The sequence below is a fragment of the Sminthopsis crassicaudata genome, chromosome 4 (genome assembly GCF_048593235.1).
Source record: "Sminthopsis crassicaudata isolate SCR6 chromosome 4, ASM4859323v1, whole genome shotgun sequence".
Classification (NCBI taxonomy): Eukaryota; Metazoa; Chordata; class Mammalia; order Dasyuromorphia; family Dasyuridae; genus Sminthopsis; species Sminthopsis crassicaudata.
Window position 1 is genome coordinate 314,433,431 of NC_133620.1, and position 20,183 is coordinate 314,453,613.

Genomic DNA, 20,183 nt, shown 5'->3' on the forward strand with positions numbered 1-20,183 from the left:
TATCAGAATTTATCATGGCATAATCTTGTTGTTGCTGTGTATTTCACTTAGCATCAATTCAGGTAAGTCTCTCCAGGTCTCTCTGAAATCATCTTGTTGGTCATTACTTACAGAACAATAATATTCCATAACATTCATATATCATAATTTATTTATTCTCCAATTCATAGGCATCCATTCAGTTTCCAGTTTCTTGCCACTACAAAAAAGGTTTTGCATATATTTTGAAAAAAGAAAGCTAATATTAAAAAAAAATTAAAGAGTGCACAGGAAGCAAGCTCAAAAAGAAACAGACAGGCAAAACAGTTTTGGAACTATGATATGCATGATAGGTATCTACTCATATTTGCCAGTGTTCATCAAGTTCAAAATAGCAAAAATAACTTCATTGAAAAAAAAAAGATTTCATGAGAGAAAAGCATAGGAATATTGAATATGCAAAAAAGTTGTGATTTCATCTGGTTAAGGAATGACTTGCGTGGGAACTACCTCCACCAATCCATCTTTGACTTAATAAGTTCTAGGTTGTTGCTCGGGGTTCAGAGAAGAGAATGGCTCTTCTATTGTCATGTACTTAAGTGTCTGAGATGGGATTTGAGTACATGTCTTTCAGGCTCTTATTTATATTTAAAACAAAGATAATATTATCAGGGACAGTGTTGGATTTTGAATCAGGAAGATTTTCATTAGAATCCTTATGTACTTCTTAGCATGGTTTCTAACCTTCCTGAGCCAGTTTCATCTGTAAAAGGGGAATAACAATAGTACCTCTCCACAAGGTTGTTGTGAGGATCAAATGAGATTTACAAACCCAAAGAACCATAAAAAGTAAGCTACATTAAAATTAATAAAAATTATAATCTTGTGCCATACTGTTTTAGTGGGTGCCATGAAGATGAAAAGCAAGCAAGCCAAGGTGAATGAAAATTTTTGCTTTCTATATGGGTTCCTCTGGTCCAAAAACTATGTTTTTGCTCCCTTTGAAGGAAAATCAGCACATACTGATAAAATAGAATTTTGAGCTGAAAGATAACAGAAATGCCACAGAAATAAAAGAAAATGGTACCTGGAAAATGTTGGAGAGGTCCCTGAGGTTGAAGACATAATGAAACTTAATGGCCGTTGGAAGAAAGGTTGCTGAGATTTTCTGATGCAAGGCTATTATAGGAAAAATGCACACATTGATTCTTCTATGGGCTTAATGGCCTCAGGAAGTGTAGAACTTAAAATGATGTTTCTAAAGCAAATGGACTATGAAATAATACAATTTAAGAAAGAAATTTGCAGAGCTGAACAGAGAGGAAGTTTACTTCTCTGTTGACATGTAAATTACTTCTATATACTGAATTTCCTATACTCTACCCTTCCACTGAAGCAATTGGATTTTGTAACATCTCCTTTTGAAACATAGCAGCCTTTAAAAACATTGATTTAAATATATAAATAAAATATTTACTAGGGGAAAAGATGAAGAAGCCATCAGCCTCCATAAAATAGTCGCTTTTATAAATACGAAAATGGATGTGGATAGTTACAACTTACCAAGTGCTGAAGTGACCAATTGGGCACTAATTTTCTGAACCGACATGGGGACAGATCGATAGGATAAATGCTGCGAAAGGATTGTGTTATAAATTGACATCAGAGCATCTTGTCCAGGAAAACTCACAGCAAACACACAAAAGTGTCTCTATATCAAGGCAAAAAAAAAAAAAAAAAAGTTAATGAATGTCCATTACAGGGAGTGCTGAAGGCCAAATTCTCCAGAAAGCAAACAGCCTCTCTACTGCCTATCTTCAGCTGCCTTTGGTTAGGATGAGGAAGCATCCAAAAATGGAAGCATCCTCTGAGGATCCCTAACCAATCACAAAATGGGGATGTGAGTGACCTCCCCCGTGTTACACTGGGAAAGGATGATAACTGGAGTGAACCCATTGGGGAAAAAGATAAAGAGCAATCTACAGAACTTTCTTAGTGTTTGTGCCTCTCTTCCTCTTTCCACTCCCTTTTGACAGCATTTCTTCCCTTATCTGAGTCTATTCACTCTTGGGTGAATCTCTCCCCTGGCAGCTTAGGTAGAAAACCTGTCTAGCTTAGGATCATAATGTCTGGCTTGGGTCCCAGCTGGAAAAAAATTTAGTTAATTGGTTAGCCTTAGTGAATTGGACAATCTTCTGGAAAATCATAGTGAATTTTCTCTCAGACACTAAATAAAAGAACCCAGGGTACACTATAAAGTTAAGATAACCAGGAATTTATTTTTAAGGGTGAGACACTGAAATGGTCTTTTTATTTCATTTCATGAAATTCTTTTTCTTTTCTGTTTAGCAACAGGTGTGATTGGGTATTCAAGGCAGCACACATCTGCTGGTTATGCCTAGAAATGAGGTAGTCTTTTAACATTTCTTTCCTCCTCTAGTATTTCATGATAAATTCCTCAGTTATGTGGACTCAGCTCTCCAAATAAAACCAAAACCACAGCAGAGTAATAATCAGAGCTTTGCCTCAATACATCAATAATTTGAGCAGTCTAACATTTCCAGAGAAACAGCAGCTGGGTTTAGTAATTGATTAGTAAGAATTAGTTAAAAAATAGAGAGCCACCAATGTCATACTTTCTCCCTCTAGTGGCTGTACATCAGCTGAGCTATTCCCCACCCTGCTTATTCAACTGCACCCTCCCCTAACTTTGTTTCTGCTCCTTTCCTCCCTAAGAATTTGAGGTGCATTTTGTGCTTTTTTAACTCAGAATTAAAAATTGCTTGTTAGAATTCTGCTCCCAATACCAACCTCTTATCCCCAAAAGGAAATTGGAATCGAATACTCCACTTGCCATACTTTTCACACACACACACACACACACACACACACAAACACATACATACACACACACACGTTATTAATGCAGAAATCATTTCTTCTTTCTCCTTGTCTACCTGAAGTCTGGAGTCAATGGTGAAGGAGCCTGAAGTGGGATTCATGCAAGCAACATACTGACAGTTGTGAATATCTTTTAATGTCAGTTTGCTTCTGTCATACCTGCATAAGGAGAAAACATGTCTCCAATCAATTCAGTACAAAACCAAAGCATTCCTTTCCACTTAGATCACTTCAAGAAATATTTATTTAATATGTCAGGGTTGATGTGATCAGCAAAAATAGCCCATTTCTCTCTGTCCTCTCAGGAAAAACAACTGACATTTGTCTTGGCAAGGCACTTACATATATCATCTCAGTATAAAAAGTCTCACTTTATAAATGAAGAAAATGAACCTCCAAGTTTAAATGATTTGCTCACTGTCATATAGTAAATGTGTGAAGTAGGCTCTGAACCTTGATTTTCCTGCCTCCAATTTTAAACACTGCTTTTCAATCAAAATGATTTGGGGGGGGGAAACTCTTAAGGTTTGAAAATATAGGCTGAAATGCAATGATTCAAGACAATTCCAAAAAATTTGGTTTGAAAAATACCATCTGCATCCATTGAGAGAACTATGGAGACTGAATGCAGATTAAAACAGACTATTTTTACCTTTTCAAAAAATGTGTTTGCTTTTTCTTTCATTTTTTTTTCAGTTTTAGTCTATTTTCTTATACAACATGTCAGATATGGAAATGTTTAAAAGTGTTGTACATATTTTGAAAAATAAAATATATATATAATATAAAACATGTATATATTTATATATCATATATATTTTTTAAAAATAGAAACTGTAGGCTGAGCAAATTTTCAGGTATTAGTCACAGGCACAGATTCTAAGACCCCAGGCCACTGCTACTCTCTTCATGCTTCTTAAACTGCTAAGGACAATTGCTGTTGTTCAGTAAGTTTCAGCCATGTCAGTCTCTTTGTGATCCTCTTTGGGGTTTTCTTGGCAAAAATATTAGAATAGTTTGTTATTTCCCTCTCCAGCTCTTTTTTTTTTTTTTTTTCAGATGAAGAGACTGAGGTAAGCAGGGTTAAATAATTGTGTGAGACCAGATTCAAATTCAGAAAGATAAGTCTTCCTGACTCCAAGCCTGGGACTCTCTCCACAAAGTTACCTATTTGTCCACTAGGTATTCCACTAGGAAAAGTATTTGATACTTTTCCAAAGAATTTATTCACTGATTTATTTTTCAAAATGATGTTATGTCTTTTATTATTTCTTTTTTCTTATGTCTGGATAATGGAGAGCAGATTGAATTAAATACCAAAATCCAACAAAATGTCATTTACAAGAGACATACTTGAAAAAGAAAAGATATACACAGAATTAAAAATAAGGACAAGGGGGGCAGCTAGGTGGCGCAGTGGATAGAGTATCAGCCCTGAAGTCAGGAGGACCTGAGTTCAAATCTGATCTCAGACACTTAACACTTCCTCGCTGTGTGACCCTTGGACAAGTCACTTAACCCCAGCCTCAGGGGAAAAAAAAAAGAGAGTCTAAAAATAAGGGCTGGAACAAAATCCATTATGTTTTAGCTAAAGTGAAAAAGGCAGGGGTAACAATCATGAACTCAAAAGTTAAAAAAAAAAAAAAAGACCTAATTAAAATGACATTATACTAAAAGTAATACAGATTTTGAAGTAATATTTAAAACAATTATAGATCTGATAAAAGTCTCATTTTTCAAATATACATTGGGTATAGAACTGAATCAAATTTACAAAAATGAGAGCTATTCCCCAATTGTTAAATGGTCAAAGAATATGAACAGGAAGTTTTCAGAAAAAGAAATCAAAGTTATCTATAGGCATATGAAAAAATGTTCTAAATCACTACTGACGAGAGAGATACAAATCAAAACAACTCTGAAGTATCACCTCACACCTATCAGAAATGACAAGTGCTACATCAACTGATGCTGAGTGAAATGAGCAGAACCAGAAGATCACTATACACTTCAACAACAATACTGTATGAGGATGTATTCTGATGGAAGTGGAAATCTTCAACATAAAGAAAAGCCAACTCACTTCCAGTTGATCAATGATGGACAGAGGTAGCTACACCCAGAGAAGAAACACTGGGAAGTGAATTTAAATTGTTTGCACTAATATCTGTCTGCCCAGGTTACATGTACCTTCGGAATCTAATATTTAATGTGCAACAAGAAAATGGTATTTACACACATGTATTGTATCTAGGTTATATTGTAACACATGTAAAATGTATGGGATTGCCTGTCATGGAGGGAGGGAGTGGAGGGAGGGGGGGATAATTTGGAAAAATGAATACAAGGGATAATATTATAAAAAATATATAATAAAAAAAAAAAGAAATGACAAGTGCTAGAGGGGATGAAGGAAAAATAGGTACAATAGTTGCTGGTAGAATAGTGGACAGGTCTAATCATTCAGAAGAATAAATTGGAATGATGCCCAAAGAGCTATAAAAATGTGCATATCCTTTGACTCAGATTAGTACTATTTCAAAGAGATTAAAGAGAAAGGAAAAGGACCCAGATCAGCTCTTTTTGTAGTAGTAAAGAATTGGGAATTGAGGGGATGTCCATCATTTAGAAAATGGCTGAACAAGTGGCAGCATATGATTGCGATGGAATACTATGGTGCTGTGGGAAATGAAGAGACGGAGTTTCAGGAAAACATCGGAGGAAGTATAGGAACTAATGCAAAGTAAAGTGAGAATTGGGAGATCCTTGAGCACAGTAACAGTAATATTGTAATGAGGATCAATTGTGAAAGACTTGGTTACTTGGATTAATACAATGATCCAAGAAAATTCCAGAGGACTCATGATGAAAAAATACTATCCATTTCCAGAGAGAACTGAAGAATTCTTGAGTGTAAATTGAAATATACTTTTTTTTGCTTTATTTATTTATTTATTTATTTATTTTTGCTTTAGCGGGGAATGTGGCTAATATGGAAATATATTTTCCATGGTTTCACATGTGTAATTGATATCATATTGCTTGCCTTCTCAGTAGATGGGAGAAGTTGGGAGAGAATTTGGAACTCAAAATTTTAAAGTAAATGAAAGATTAGAGTCAGATTTGCATATCAGCTTCACTACTAGCCAGATGGCCTCAAGAAAATTTAACTTCCTCATATTTTTCTTTATATATAAAATGAGGATAACAATACTTGCTAATCTACCTCTAAGGTTGGCTGTAAAAATCAAACAAATTGAGGCATGTGGAGGGATGATTTTATTGAGTTGTACTTTCTTCAATAATTCATTTATGCTTCCCCATCCTGTGGAACTCTTGCCAGTGTTGCCAAATTTGACAAAAGTCTGTTGATCAGAGAGGGAGGTGATCTTGGGACCATAGTGAACATGTTCAGAAGACATAGGAAACACCACAGAAAGAAGAATCACAATGTAGGAATGAAAGGAATCTTATTAAAGTGAGAAAAGAGAGAAAAGAAAAACAAGGGGGCAGGGGGCAGCCCTGAGAAATCCCCTGCAGAGTAAGCAAACTATTGGGAATGTGACAGATTCATGCATTTGTCCACAGCAATACTATTTATGTGAAATTAAATTCTCTATTTAGAAACCAGCTCAGTAATTGGGTTTCAAATAACAAATATCATCCAATGATGATATTTGATGATGATCCAAGTTTTAAGTGGTAAACAAAACATCAAGACATAAAGAACATATCAAGGGGTTCTGATGTAGGTGTAGGCCACTATATGCTTAAAACAGTTCAAGAACTATGGAGAATACCATGCCAACAATCTCTCTTTACATAAATAAATACTTCTGTAGAATCATTTGTTTGCCAGAGTGTACTCCTTGAATAAATAAGTTTCAGTTCCTTAGGAAGGGATGACAGGCTCCTAAGAGTAGTATGTGGGTACATGCCTCTGTATTTTCCTCACTGTGGATTCAGGAAATCATGGGATAATAATATTGAGTCATCTTTAAGAAGTTTGGGACTCTTGCAATGATCAGAGGAATTTTCTGTGAAAAAAGAACAAGGGATCTACTATTTTTTTTTTTTTTTGTTTGTTTAGTTTTTTCAGTTATATCCAACTCTTCATGACCTCATTTGGGGCTTTCTTGGCAAAGAAACTGCTCCAGTCTGACATTTTCTTCTCTTTGTAGATCAGAAACTGATGTCTGAAGCCAAATTTTATTTTTATTTATTTGTTTATCTGTTTTTGAGGCCAAATGTTAACTCACAAAGATGAGTTTTCCTGACTCCAGACCCAGTATTCTATCCACTATGCCCAGGGATATACTTAAAACAATTCCAAAATTGTCTCTCAGGCCTGAAAGTCACAAATTGTCCTATGATGATACAAGATGTTATATTTCATTCCAGGTAAAGTTCATAAATGCTTTTTTTTTAGTGGCCAATTTATGCACCAGAACTCTTTATGTTTCTCTTTTTAGGCAATTTAGCCAGCATCACACAGCTAGTAAATATCTGAGGCTAGATTTGAACTCTGACCCCAAGGTCAGTATTTTAGTGCTTTATCTATTCACTGTGCCGCCTGACTTCCCTCAGAATTTTATGTTTTTCAAGGGGCCTCTTGCCCTTGATTAAATTCATATTTTGTACAAAGGGGAGACTAAAGCAGGAAGTTTTTGTGATTTTCCTTCATAAAACTGTCATTTCCAACTTTGCCAGCAATCCATCTTTTTGTACCTATTAAAGTTCATGCAAGCATCTTTTCTAACAGCTTCCAGCTATTTTGCTCTCTTTCTTAACACATTCCCATTTCCCATTAAAAATATGAGTAATAACAAAAATTAAAATATTTCATTCTGGGGATTAAATACAGAAAATAAAAACATGAGTAGTAGGAACTTAATTAAAACCAGGAACACCCTCATTAAAGTTATCAAGATCATTTAATGTCTAAGATAGTGGGGCTAGAATCTGTAGAGCAACAGTCTTTTAAACTGAACAGCCTTTGCTCTTTCTACATAACAAAGGACCTAAAAACTTAACTTAGAAAAAAATCTTTGCAAATAGGCAGCTGCTATTTTAGAGCTAATGAAATGGTTAAGACCTTTTGTGAAAGGACTGTACTGTTAGGCTCAGCTTTTAAAGCAGCATTCTCTATTGCCTCTCCATAAATTAATGATGAATCTCTTACACTCTCAACTCCTTTTTAGCTACTGGCCTTTAGTTGAGTCTCAGGTAGTGTAGAGGCAACATGTGAATGGTATACATCACAACTTCCAATTGCCTTCTGCCCTTTTCATGCACTATGTTTTCAGCCCTATTGCATATTCCATCCTACTTATCTCTAGGGTAAATCTTTCCTACAGTTGAGGTTCGGCAGGAGGCTGTTAACTTCAGTGCTTTCTCAGCCACTGTGGTAAGCATTTATCTTCAGATACCTGAGGATATGGTTTCCTCTCCCATCTTTCCCTCTTTTTTGCTCTACTAGCAAGAGGATACCTTTGATCCTGTTCATGATGCTGTGTTAGTCACAGATATTTTAAATTCAGAGATTATGGGAACATGGAAACATGAGTTACAGCCTGGTAGCCAAAATAATTATGTTAAAGACATTAAAGATAAGGGAAGGAGAACTTATGGCTCTGTCAAAAAGAGGTTTTGGGGGGAGAACATAACTGACTCCATTTTGTGATATATTTGGTGTTATTATATAAATTTCTCCTTCAGTACCTCTCTTTTCTTTCCCTCACTTTTTGGTTATGAAAGAAAACCTTAAGCCTTTGGATGGTTCTAGGAACTTATTATCCATGTCTAGTAGCAGCAGCTTAACAAATGCACAGTAACTGACTACTTTGATCTGGTGTAAATAGCTGGTCTTTATAACAGTTTAAGCATTCTTTTTCTTTTGCTTAAAAATATACCTTTTCCACTTGATCTTACTCAAAACTGCTTTGTAAGGCTGTCTATATGATCTGATCTCTTTCATCTTACTCTCTGAGTCATGTAGGTCAAGAGGAAAGACTATATCTATGGAACTATGGAACTATGAGATTCATAATCATCACCAACTCAGGGGACGTGCCCAATTCTTAGTAAGTAGATAAACTGCAATGTGTCTGTCTGTCTGTAACCTGGGCTGGCTTTTTCATGCAGTGGCTAGCAAAGTCCTGAAAATTCTTGCCTCTCTTCTACCAGAAGTCCCTGATAACATCACTATGCAGTAGCTAACTGCATGAGGAGGTTCCCTCATTTTAAGCCTGATCTGGATAGAAGTTTACTGATTGAGGCCATAGCAGTACTTTTTAAGTGAAATTGGCTTCTTTTTCTGGGAACAAATTCAGATCTTGCACAACAGGCCTCAAACAATAGCTTGGCAGTTGGGTGTTTCTCATGACAGTTGCTGAGTTCAGGCAGAAGTCAGTACATGTCTGAAACTTTCTTAATATAAATCATCTCTTCTATGAATTCCCTTTGTGCTCACCTTCTCTTGACACTATAAAAATACTAATGGATCACACAAATTGACCATTGGTAACTTCTTGCTTTCACCACATAACTAGTCCATTTTCTTTTTCAATTATACATCACTTTAATGAAAATCTTTACTTTAGTTCTCCTTCATACCTCTATGTTTGCATATATTACAGTGTGCTCTCATCCATCATATGTCTCCCTATCACCCTCTAAAATTATATTACTTTCTCATTATGTTCTATATTATTATATCTATATGCCTATACATACAATAATTATGTTCTATAATTTATAATCACTCAACAACTTAGGTAGAATACAAATATTTAAAAGATTAACATTTGTTTCTGGAAGAAATTTGGACTTTAATAAGTCGTTTTTAAAACATGGTGTATCAACCAAAGGATCTGAAGTTAGAAAAATTTTAATTTAAATTTGGCTTCAAGACACTTATTAGCTGTATGACTCTAAACAAATCATTTAATGTCTGCTGATCTCAATTTCCTTATGGTTAAAATAGGGATAATAATAGGATCTCTCTCACAAGGCTCTTGTGAAAATCAAATAATATTTGTAAAGCATCTAGTATAGTGTGCTTGGCATAGAGTTGGTATTATTAATAAATACTTATTTCCTTTCTTTCCCTTCCTTTTTATATTTAAGGTATTCACAGTTTCCCAAAGGCAATCCAGTTCATTCTCCACTTGCTTAAATTTGTTATCTGTTTGATCTACCTGCTAATATATAGTCCATATATACTATGGACAAGTTCTATAGGTTGTTCATCTAACTTTATGTCATAATCTGGATAGAGGGCCTTCTTTCTCCACTTGATTTCCCTGACAGGATGGTTAGGCCAAGTTCTTTTGAATGATTATATAGATTGCTCTAAGAGATTTGTCATGTCCTCAATCTTGGTATAACTGCCATTATGTAATCTGCATGCAAGAGAATATGGGGCACTTCACTATTTATTGAAAATTCTTCTTCAGATATGGACTCTGCACTTGATAGCCTCCTTAACAGTAAATACCCCTGGAAAATAAATCTTCTTATTTTATGCTTGACCTTAATAATGTTAATCAAATATTATTGAACAAAATTAGCTTGGTTGTTAAATTTTTCAATGAATTTTGAATAATATTGATATATGGATTAAAGATATTTAGTTGGAATAGTCTTTAAGCTAGTATTTTACTCTTAAGATCTTATATATGTGGAGCAGCTAGTTGGTCTAGTAGAAAGAGCATTAGCCCTGAAGTCAGGACCTGAGTTCAAATCTGACCTCAGACACTTAACACTTCTTGGCTATATGACCTTGGGAAAGTTCCTCACCAATTGCCTGACCAAAAATAAGTGTGTGTGTGTGTGTGTGTGTGTGTGTGTGTGTGTTAATAATAGACAATAACCAGAGTGAGATCTTATATTTTTTTCCACATTTCAGTGTGAAACTAAAGATCTGGTCTACTTGGAGTACTGTTGGGTGCTCTCTTTTAAGACTCATCAAGGATGCCCAAGGATCAAGAAAATATTGATATATTGTGTGAATTAGTTTTCAAAAAAATTTTAATTAGACAGCTGGGAAGAAAATAAGAATACAGGTTCAATTTTTTCTTTTCTTTATTTTTTTTATCAGTAAGGTCCATTTGTGTTATTTTAGTTTTTTTTTTTTAATGCCTTTTGTATCTTTTTTTCTATCAATCACCATGAGAATCCCACCAACATTCACAATTAAGTCACCTCCAGTACAGGTATGCTCTATGTATACTTTTCATCCAACTGTGATTTTCATTTTAATTCTTTGAGTCATTCTATTTCTTTGACAAGTACACCTGGAATTATGATGTTAGAATCCAAGAGGGTATGTGTCTGATCATTTTCATTTTTCTTCTGCTTGATTCTTATATTCATTTTAATCCCTAAATGAGTTTGTGATCCCTCTGATTAATTGGGTCTTTTTCCAAGTTGAGTCTTTTACCTTTCACTGCTTCTATAAATAGATGCTATTTAAAATCTTTCACCATCATCATAACCCTCCAATAGATTTGGTAAAAGAGTTTATATTATAAAACACTGTTGCCATATCTCTCTACTTCACTGAGTAGTTGAACTTTTGAGATTCTTATGACAATTCATTTTCATCAGTTAATCTTTTAAAAACATTTCTTGATTTTTTTTTAGCTTTAAACTGGTTTCCTGACATAAAGGCAGGATTCTTCTGATTATTCTACACCATTTAAAACCACAAGGGGCTGGGAGTGGAAGAGAAGAGAGCCACATAGATAGATTTTAAAAGCCAATATGTAGTTCCTAGGCTTAAAACAAGCTAAATATCATAATGGAGAGTGACAAATATATTTTATTTACATTATCACCTTTATTTTCAAATATTTCTCTTCCCCTCCTATCTACTTGAGAACTGAGAGTTGCTTAATTAAGATTAAAAAAATTAAAAAATAAATATTTTAACAATCCCCTTTCAATCTGTCTCCCTTAAATGAAAGACTTAACTATTTTAGAAAATTTAGAATATTTTAGAAAATAATTTCTGAGAAAAAAATCAGAATCAATAAATTAATACATAATTTAATTGTTTACTAATTGGTGAACTAAGGGGGTAGATGACTATTCTGTCTTTTCAAGAGAAATGTATCTCTTCTGAGGGGTATTTCTCCTTTTGTTTACCAATGACTGGACTGAAAAAGTGAATAATTAGTTTTCTGGAAAAAAACCATAATTCCCTAAAAGTATGTACAATATTGTTGAATATTTCAAGAAACTTGGTTGGAGGGGATGTGAGAAAAATTGGAGGAGCTGTGGGAAAACTGGGACACTGATGCATTGTTGGTGGAGTTGTGAATGGATCCAACCATTCTGGAGAGCAGTTTGGAACTATATTCAAAAAGTTATCAAACTGTGCATACCCTTTGACCCAGCATTGCTGCTATTGGGCTTATATCCCAAAGAGATCTTAAAGAAGGGAAAGGGATCCATATGAGCAAAAATGTTTGTGGCAGCCCTTTTCATTGTGGCTAGAAACTGGAAATTGAAGGGATGCTCACCAGTTGGAGAATGTCTGAATAAATTGTGGTGTATGAATGTTATGGAATATTATTGTTCTGTAAGAAATGACCAACAGGATGAATACAGAGAGGCTTGAAGATACATGAACTGATGCTAAGTGAAATGAGCAAAACCAGATGATCATTATACACTTCAACAGCAATACTACATGAAGATCAATTCTGATGTACATGGCTCTCTTCAACAGTGAAAGGATACAAATCAGTTCCAATTAATCTGTAATGAACAGAACCAGTTCCACCCAGAGAAAGAACACTGGGAAATAAGTATGGACCACAACATAACATTTCCATTCTTGTTTGCTTAAATTTTTGCTTTTTCTTCTCAGTTTATTTTTACCTTCTTTCTAAATCTGATCTTTCTTGTGCAACAAGATAACTGTGTAAATATGTCTACATACATTGTATTTAACATATACTTTAACATATTTAACATATATGGGACTACCTGCCATCTAGGGGAGGGGATGGAGGGAAGGAGGGGAAAAGTTGAAACAGAAGTTTTTGCAAGAGTCAATGTTGAGGGGCGGCAGCTAGGTGGCGCAGTGGATAGAGCACCAGCTTTGAATTCAGGGGGACTCGAGTTCAAATTTGATCTCAGACACAACACTTCCTGGCTGTGTGACCCTGGGCAAGTCACTTAATCCTAGCCTCAGGGGGAAGAAAAAAAAAAGTCAATGTTGAAAAAAAAGAGTCAATGTTGAAAGATTACCCATGCATATGTTTTGTATATAAAAAGCTATAATTTAAAAAAAAAAAAAAAAAAAAAACTTGAACCAAAAGTAGTTTCTTTTGTTTGATAGTTATTGTAAAATTTCATTTTTTCCACTATTGTGACAAAATGTGAGTTGGAAAACTACAAGAAGGAGGAAGTTCTTTGTGAGGCATCAGAATAAATCCTATGAAGCAGAAACTCACTCCAAAATTTGTACATTGATAAAAATGTTTCTGATAGAATTGGCTAACATGCAAGAGTAGATTCCTTACTGCTGTTCTCCATTCTCTCCCTTCCCCCCAGTATCAGTAAGTAACAAGGAATTTAAAAAAGAAAAGGAGCAAGCAGTTTAACAAAGCCATCATAAATTTAAAATCTGTAAAAAAAATTATTTTAGTCTATGAATATGTACTTTCTTTCACACAATAGCCCATTTTAATCATCAATGATTTTAAAAATTAGATTAAGATGGAATTGTTATAATCATTTTTCTCTTTTTTATTTTGTCTTTAAGCTTTATACTAATATTGATCTTTGCTTTAATAAGGTAGGCATATGACTCTACATAGGCAGCTGATTCAGTAATGATTCTTAAATTATTACCTCTGGATCACATGAGCAACAACATGGCAAAATAGACATTTTTTCTGATACTCATGATCTCTCACACTTCTCTAAAACAGAAATTATGAGCCAAAGATAAAGCAACTTCAGCTGTCTCCAAGGTCTAGGTCACTTCAAATCTCAAAGAAGATTAAAAATAAACTTGAAATCCAAGAATTGATGTTCACTGACACTAAGCTCACTCAGCACCTTTCCCCACTTCTCATACTATCAGCAGCAAGGCTACACTAGCAAATCCAAGATAATGACATAGGCTTATATCAAAACCCACTTTGCACCCTGGTCTTTCCCCTCTCTTTTCAGGGATGTGGAAACTCTGGGATCCAGACTTCAGAAATTCATTTAGAGCTCAACAGTTAGCTGAGCCACAGCTCTCCAGAAGCAAAAGCCTTCTACAGGCTATAGCCCAGAAGCATTAATACTGCAAAGCTCTGTATTCTAGTGGTTGGATAGAGTATTGAAGCCCTGAGGAAATGGTCCAGGTCACCAGAATAAAATACAAAGCATGTGAGGAGCTATGTCACCAAACCCAAAGGAAAAAAGCATAGCATTCATTTGGGGCTAGTTCTGACCACTGAAAAGTCCACTATAGCAAAGACTTAGGCTGGTGAATTATGAATTGCTCAGTTTGGGAAGAAGTAGAGATTCTTTGAGATCTAACTTCTGAGGAAACCACAATCAGAAAGGTAGTAATTAGGAAAATAAGGTAGGAAAACACAGGGAGTATCAAAGATTTTAGGAAGAAAAAAGCTCAAAGACCTTGAACATAAATAAATAACAGAAAAATTAGTAATAACAGACAGAAATATGGCCACCAGATCCTGTAAATGATTTAAGGCATCCATGAATAAATACTCTAAAATAAAAGAAAATGATTCAATACTTAAGACCGAGGACCCTGTGGAAGTTTAACAATACATGGAACAACACAACACAATGCTATTTCCTGAGTGATTTAAAAGAATGAAAATTCTGAGCACAGGATTTATGTCTTGCCCAAAAATGTTGGGGGGAAAATGAACAGAACAGAAAAACTTAAACCTGAGATGGTAAGCTTCACCAAAAGACAGAACAATAGATCATGCAAATACACAGAAGTGAAGGCCATGCAACAAAAGAACAAAAAGGAACAAAAGAAGAAAAGCAACAAATAACATTAAAAGAAAATATGTTCTCAATGCAAACAAAACATACTGAACTAGGGTGAGCAGAGACAACCTAAGGATCATAGGTTTTCCAGAAGAACACAAGCCCAAAAGAGATTAACACCATAATAAGGGAAATAATATTAGATAAGTGCCCAGAACTTCAGGACATAGAAAATAAAATTCCAAATGAAAGAATTCACAGAATACCTTCAGAAAAAAAAAAAAAAAAAAAAAAAAAAAAAACCAAGACTGAAAACTCTAAGATACATTGTGGTTAAACAATTTAACAATCCACTTCAGAAACATTAAGTTCTGCAATAAGTTCAAATACAAAGGAAAGGATATTTGAATAATGCAAGATTCTTCTGCACCCAATAGAAAAAGAAGGGAATAATAGCATAATGTGTTTCAAAGAGCAAAGGGATTCAGGATGCAACCCAGGGTGACATATCCCGCAAATCTGAGCTTAACCATACAAGACAAAGAATGGATATTTGATAATAGTTTGAAATAATTTTAGAAAGAAAACCAGAATTGAAGAGCCTATTTATGTCTTGAATATCCCAAATAGCAGAAATGCAAGTGGACTGAATAAAAGCATCAGGCAAGGTCAGAAACAGTAACAGAATGAGACTTGAAAAAGCAGCCCAAAAAATCCCTTTCCTTTCTAAATACATAATGAAAACAGAGATCTAATAGAAATAACAGTGAAGAAGTGGTCAGGGAGAATTATGGACACAACCTAATGGCACCCTGTCTACTGGTAAATACTTTTGTAGGACTGTCAAATTAGTAATGAGTTTATTATTCAATTGTTTTTGAGTCAAGTCTTTTTGTAACTTCATTTGAGATTCTGTTGGCAAAGACACTATTTCCTTCTCCAACTGTTTACTGAGGCAAACAGGGTTAACTGACTTGCCCAAGGTCACACAGCTAGTATCTGAGGTCAGATTTGAATTCAGGAAAATGAGTCTTCTTGCCTGTAAGCCTAATATTCTATCCACTGTTCCTTTGAGCTGTTTCCTTTTTATTAAAATAAAATTAATCTCATTTTTGGTGATGGTATTTGTGTGCCATGAGAAAATCTTTCTAATTCTGTTCTTACAGAAAGTATTTGGGGTATGTAGGCAAGTAGAGTCTGAATATCATACAAGTTCCTGGACCCTGTCATTCCTTATCCTTGATCCACATTTTCTAACACACTTTAAAAAAGGAAAAGCTAATTTGTATCAAAATAAATGTTGATTTAATTTGAAGACTTTTATTGAGGTCTTCTCATTGTAATCTCTTCAACTTTTGCATTGGAGGTTGGTGCATAAACTAATAATTTTATGAGTAGTCTTTCTACAAATACTCATAATGAACATTGACATATAAAATGAAAAAATGTCTCATGAAATGGCATTCCTTATTGCCGTTGATAACATGAGGAAAAGAGATTCTGCTGACTCCTTTAGCTGCTTCTCCAAAGAGAATCTTAGAGCCATCTTTGGTTTAGCGGCAACCTTCCCCTTTCTTCCAATTTCATTTAAAGCAAGAACTGACAAGTTGAGATAATTTAATTCCTTCAGTATATTTGCTAGCTGGTCATGGGACAAGGATCTCCTTTAGAAAATCAGCAGCTAAATTAATTTTTTTATGTTTGTTTTTTTAAGTCTAAAACAACCTGATTCTTAGCATTTTCTGACATTTCTGTAGAAAGTGGTTTTGACACAGCTCATTGCTATTTGCCTCAGTTTAGTTGATCATTGAACAAGGACCTCATTTAATATCAGCCTCTTGGTTAATGCTATTTTCAAAAGCATTCTTTGCCACCTCACTATAGAAACTCGAGCATGACACACAAAACTAAGACCCATTTTGTATTTAGTATTTTTTTTTTTGGCTTCATGGGTTGCCTTGAAAAAGAATCTATCACCAAAATACTAATACACTAGTGGTGAGCTCTATACTTGGTTAGGCAGATGTTGAAATACAGATTCAGTCTGTTGCTAAAACTATACTTGAAACTTTCTATTGGCATAGAAAGGGTTACTTTGAGCTGTGATGAGACAAGAGAATAAGATTTAGTGGAGAATAATCATACAATATTTTATAAATAAAAGTTAGCATTACATACTCCTTGATGAAAAACTTAAATATTCTTTCTTATGTTTGTGACATTACCGGAATACTCACAATTCTTAGGAAGACATATATACTTTGAAGTTCAATGTATGAAGTTATATTAAGATTCAGTCACATCTACTTTGGCTCAATTTACTGATAATTTTACTCCCCAAATATTTGGTATGCAAATGGATCTGTGATTTCTTTAATATGAGTTCCTCCTCCAAAAATAAAGATTGCAACCCAATTATTCCTGCCAATCATCTGAGACTCTTGACTTCTATAAATTCACCAAAGCTTGTAGTCTTTCTTTCATTTTCTTTATACTGAATGAAAACCAATGGAGCACTTGATCATCCTCTATTCTCATTAGCCTATGGGATTGTTTTATCTTGTCATAATTTTTCTGATAGCCTTCTTATTGCATCTCCTCCATAATTCCTCATTTAAAACATGTTGAAGTCTATTTACAGCCTCTATAATCATGTTGAAGAATTATTAATTATTGACAACCTATATTTTCACCATTTCTCCGTATCTTTCTCTTTCCTGACAATCCACCATTCCATACCCTCTCCTCTTTATAAAAGAACAACTCAAAAGGTCAGATAGTAGAGTGAAAAGAGCCTGTATTAGGAGACTTAGGCTCTAAGCTTTAGGCCTAGATCGAATACTAACATATGGTATGACCTTGAAGAATGATTTATGAAACAGTTTCCTCATTTGTAAAATGGAGATAATAATCTTTGTTACTAACTCTCTTACAGAGAAAAGTGAGAATTTTTTTTTAAAGTACTAGGGGCATGTACACAATTAAACTATTAACAAAACCTTACAAAGTGGGGAGTTGATCCTAAAGATCTCCTATATTGAGTGACTTATGAGTTGGTTTTTTTCAATTTCAAAATCTTGCAGGGACTAACTACATTTATTTTGAAAGTTCATTCTATTTGATGAGATCCTTGACTTTTACAATCATCGAAGATTCTATATTTACCAATGCCCATGATCCATGTGCTGCCTGATCAGAGTATGAGGTGCCACTGTTCCATACTTGTCCACCTCTGGCATGTTCATATCATCAATGAAGTAAATAAGCTTTTTGGTGCCTGGGGGTCCATAGTTTCGTCCTGATTTCTTCTCCAATGGCTTCTCAAGAACAGCTGCCAAATTCAAAGAGGATTAGCTGTTGTTCAGTAGCTTCCTGAGCATCATTTTCTTATTAACAACAAAAAAAATGAGGTTGGTTTATTTTATTTTTTGTGTGTGTGTTTTTTTTTTACCTTGTAACATGGCAGAAGTTGTATAAAAGTTGAAAGGAACAGATTGTATCACATATTCATCAGTATTGAGGCTGCCAAGCTTGTCACCCATCAAGACTGACTTGCCAGTTCCTGCATTGCCCACCAACATCACTGGCCATCTTTTTTCCATTAATAAATCCATAAAATACCTAATCCTGATCGTCTCTGTCGTATGGACCAAGGACGCCTAAGAGTAGGGAGAGAATACATGGAAACAAAGGGTTAGTTTAAAAGCAATATGAAATCACTGTCCTATAGGTAATCTGATAACTAAACTTTCATCTGTAAATTAAGGTACAAAACCAAGTGAAAAAATTAAATCTCATACTTTGCTGGAAAGGTACTATCAGAGTTTGGAAAGGAGGTGATACCTGCAATGGAACATCAGGATCCAATTCAAATGGAGATACTTTATCTGTCCATGGCATGAATTTTTTGCTCTCTGTGTCTATGTAGTAGTCAAAAATGGTTCCTTGAGAAGGAAATTTAATGGTCTTAAATTCATTCAACCACCATCTGCTGAACTCAACACGATAATCCACAAGCTAGGAAAAAAAAATCAGAAATTACCAGCAAGTCTATTTGAATTATAGACTGTCACAACTGGAAGGGAAGTCACTGAGAGGTCATTTAAACTAATCATTTTTACAGATGAAAAATATGAGACCCAAGACCTGAATAGGTTCATGGCCTCATCACTAATAAGTGACCAAATTAGGATCACTTATATATTGATTTTCTAGAAACATAGTCATGGAAAGAATATTGTATTTGGAGTCAGAAGACCCAGGATGAAAACCTGACCCTATAACCAGGTGACCTAAACAGTTCTGGGTCTCTCCTCTTAAAATGAGAGATGTAGTCTATGCTAAAGTTAGTTAAATGGCTCTAGAAAGCAGGTAGTTAAGTGGGGAAACCTACAAATCAGGATTTGGTTCTTTTTTATTATTAATTAACTAGACAATGATGAAAAAATTTATAATGCAGATCAAGCATAAAATTTGTGAGCTTTTTGGAGTAGTGGTTGTTAAACAATTAATCCCCTGGGTGTGGATGGACTCTTAAGACTGCTTCCAATTCTAATTCAATGGTTCCGTGACCTTTTAATGATCTCTCTCTCTCTCTCTCTCTCTCTCTCTCTCTCTGTATATATATATATATATATATATATATGTGTGTGTGTGTGTGTGTGTGTGTGTGTATACATACATACATATATATATATACAGGTGCTTATATTTTTGCCCAAGAAATTTTTATATATATATATATATATATATATATATATATATATATATATATATATATATATATATATATATATATATATATACATAAACATTTATTAATAATAAATCATAAATTCATGACTCCCACATTCAATTATGAGATCTCATATGGAATCACAAAACACAATTTAAGAAGCTGGACTAAAAACAAAAATAATAAAAAGTTTCTAGGTCACAATTTCTTGAAATGATTTTACCTGGTCCTGGAACATGGCTCCTCCAAAAGCCCAGAAACATGCGAACACAAAATAGAGTTCATAGAGCTCCTTGGAGGAATCTGGAGGAGTATTCTTTGGGGTCAAAAGGCATTCTAAGAGATAGAGTATGGTCTGAATCACTGTGATTTCTGGAACAGGAGTGATCTTCTTAAATCCAACCTTCAGCTTTTCTAAGCATGTGGGGAGATATTTATCAAACAGGATCATCAAATTAGCTTTCTCAGACTGCACTTTGCGTTTTTCAATCCAGCTATTAACCACGCTAGAAAAAAGAAGTTGGAAAACAATAATGAACTACAATCATCCCTGAATATCCCTGAATAAGTTACCTCTATCCCAAACTGGCTT

The 20,183-nt window shown here is 34.5% G+C and overlaps 1 protein-coding gene across 1 annotated transcript in view; it reads right to left on the bottom strand.

Moving 5' to 3' along the window:
* DNAH17 (dynein axonemal heavy chain 17) overlaps nucleotides 1-20,183 on the bottom strand; it is a 288,979-nt gene that overhangs the window by 93,428 nt on the left and 175,368 nt on the right. Inside the window, exons 45-51 of the mRNA XM_074260267.1 lie at nucleotides 19,815-20,097; nucleotides 18,700-18,873; nucleotides 18,308-18,515; nucleotides 18,022-18,187; nucleotides 2,937-3,039; nucleotides 1,543-1,690; nucleotides 1,067-1,158 (exon numbers count right to left, since the gene is read on the bottom strand). Coding sequence (XP_074116368.1) covers nucleotides 1,067-1,158; nucleotides 1,543-1,690; nucleotides 2,937-3,039; nucleotides 18,022-18,187; nucleotides 18,308-18,515; nucleotides 18,700-18,873; nucleotides 19,815-20,097 — 1,174 coding nt within the window. The remainder of the gene's footprint in view (nucleotides 1-1,066; nucleotides 1,159-1,542; nucleotides 1,691-2,936; nucleotides 3,040-18,021; nucleotides 18,188-18,307; nucleotides 18,516-18,699; nucleotides 18,874-19,814; nucleotides 20,098-20,183) is intronic.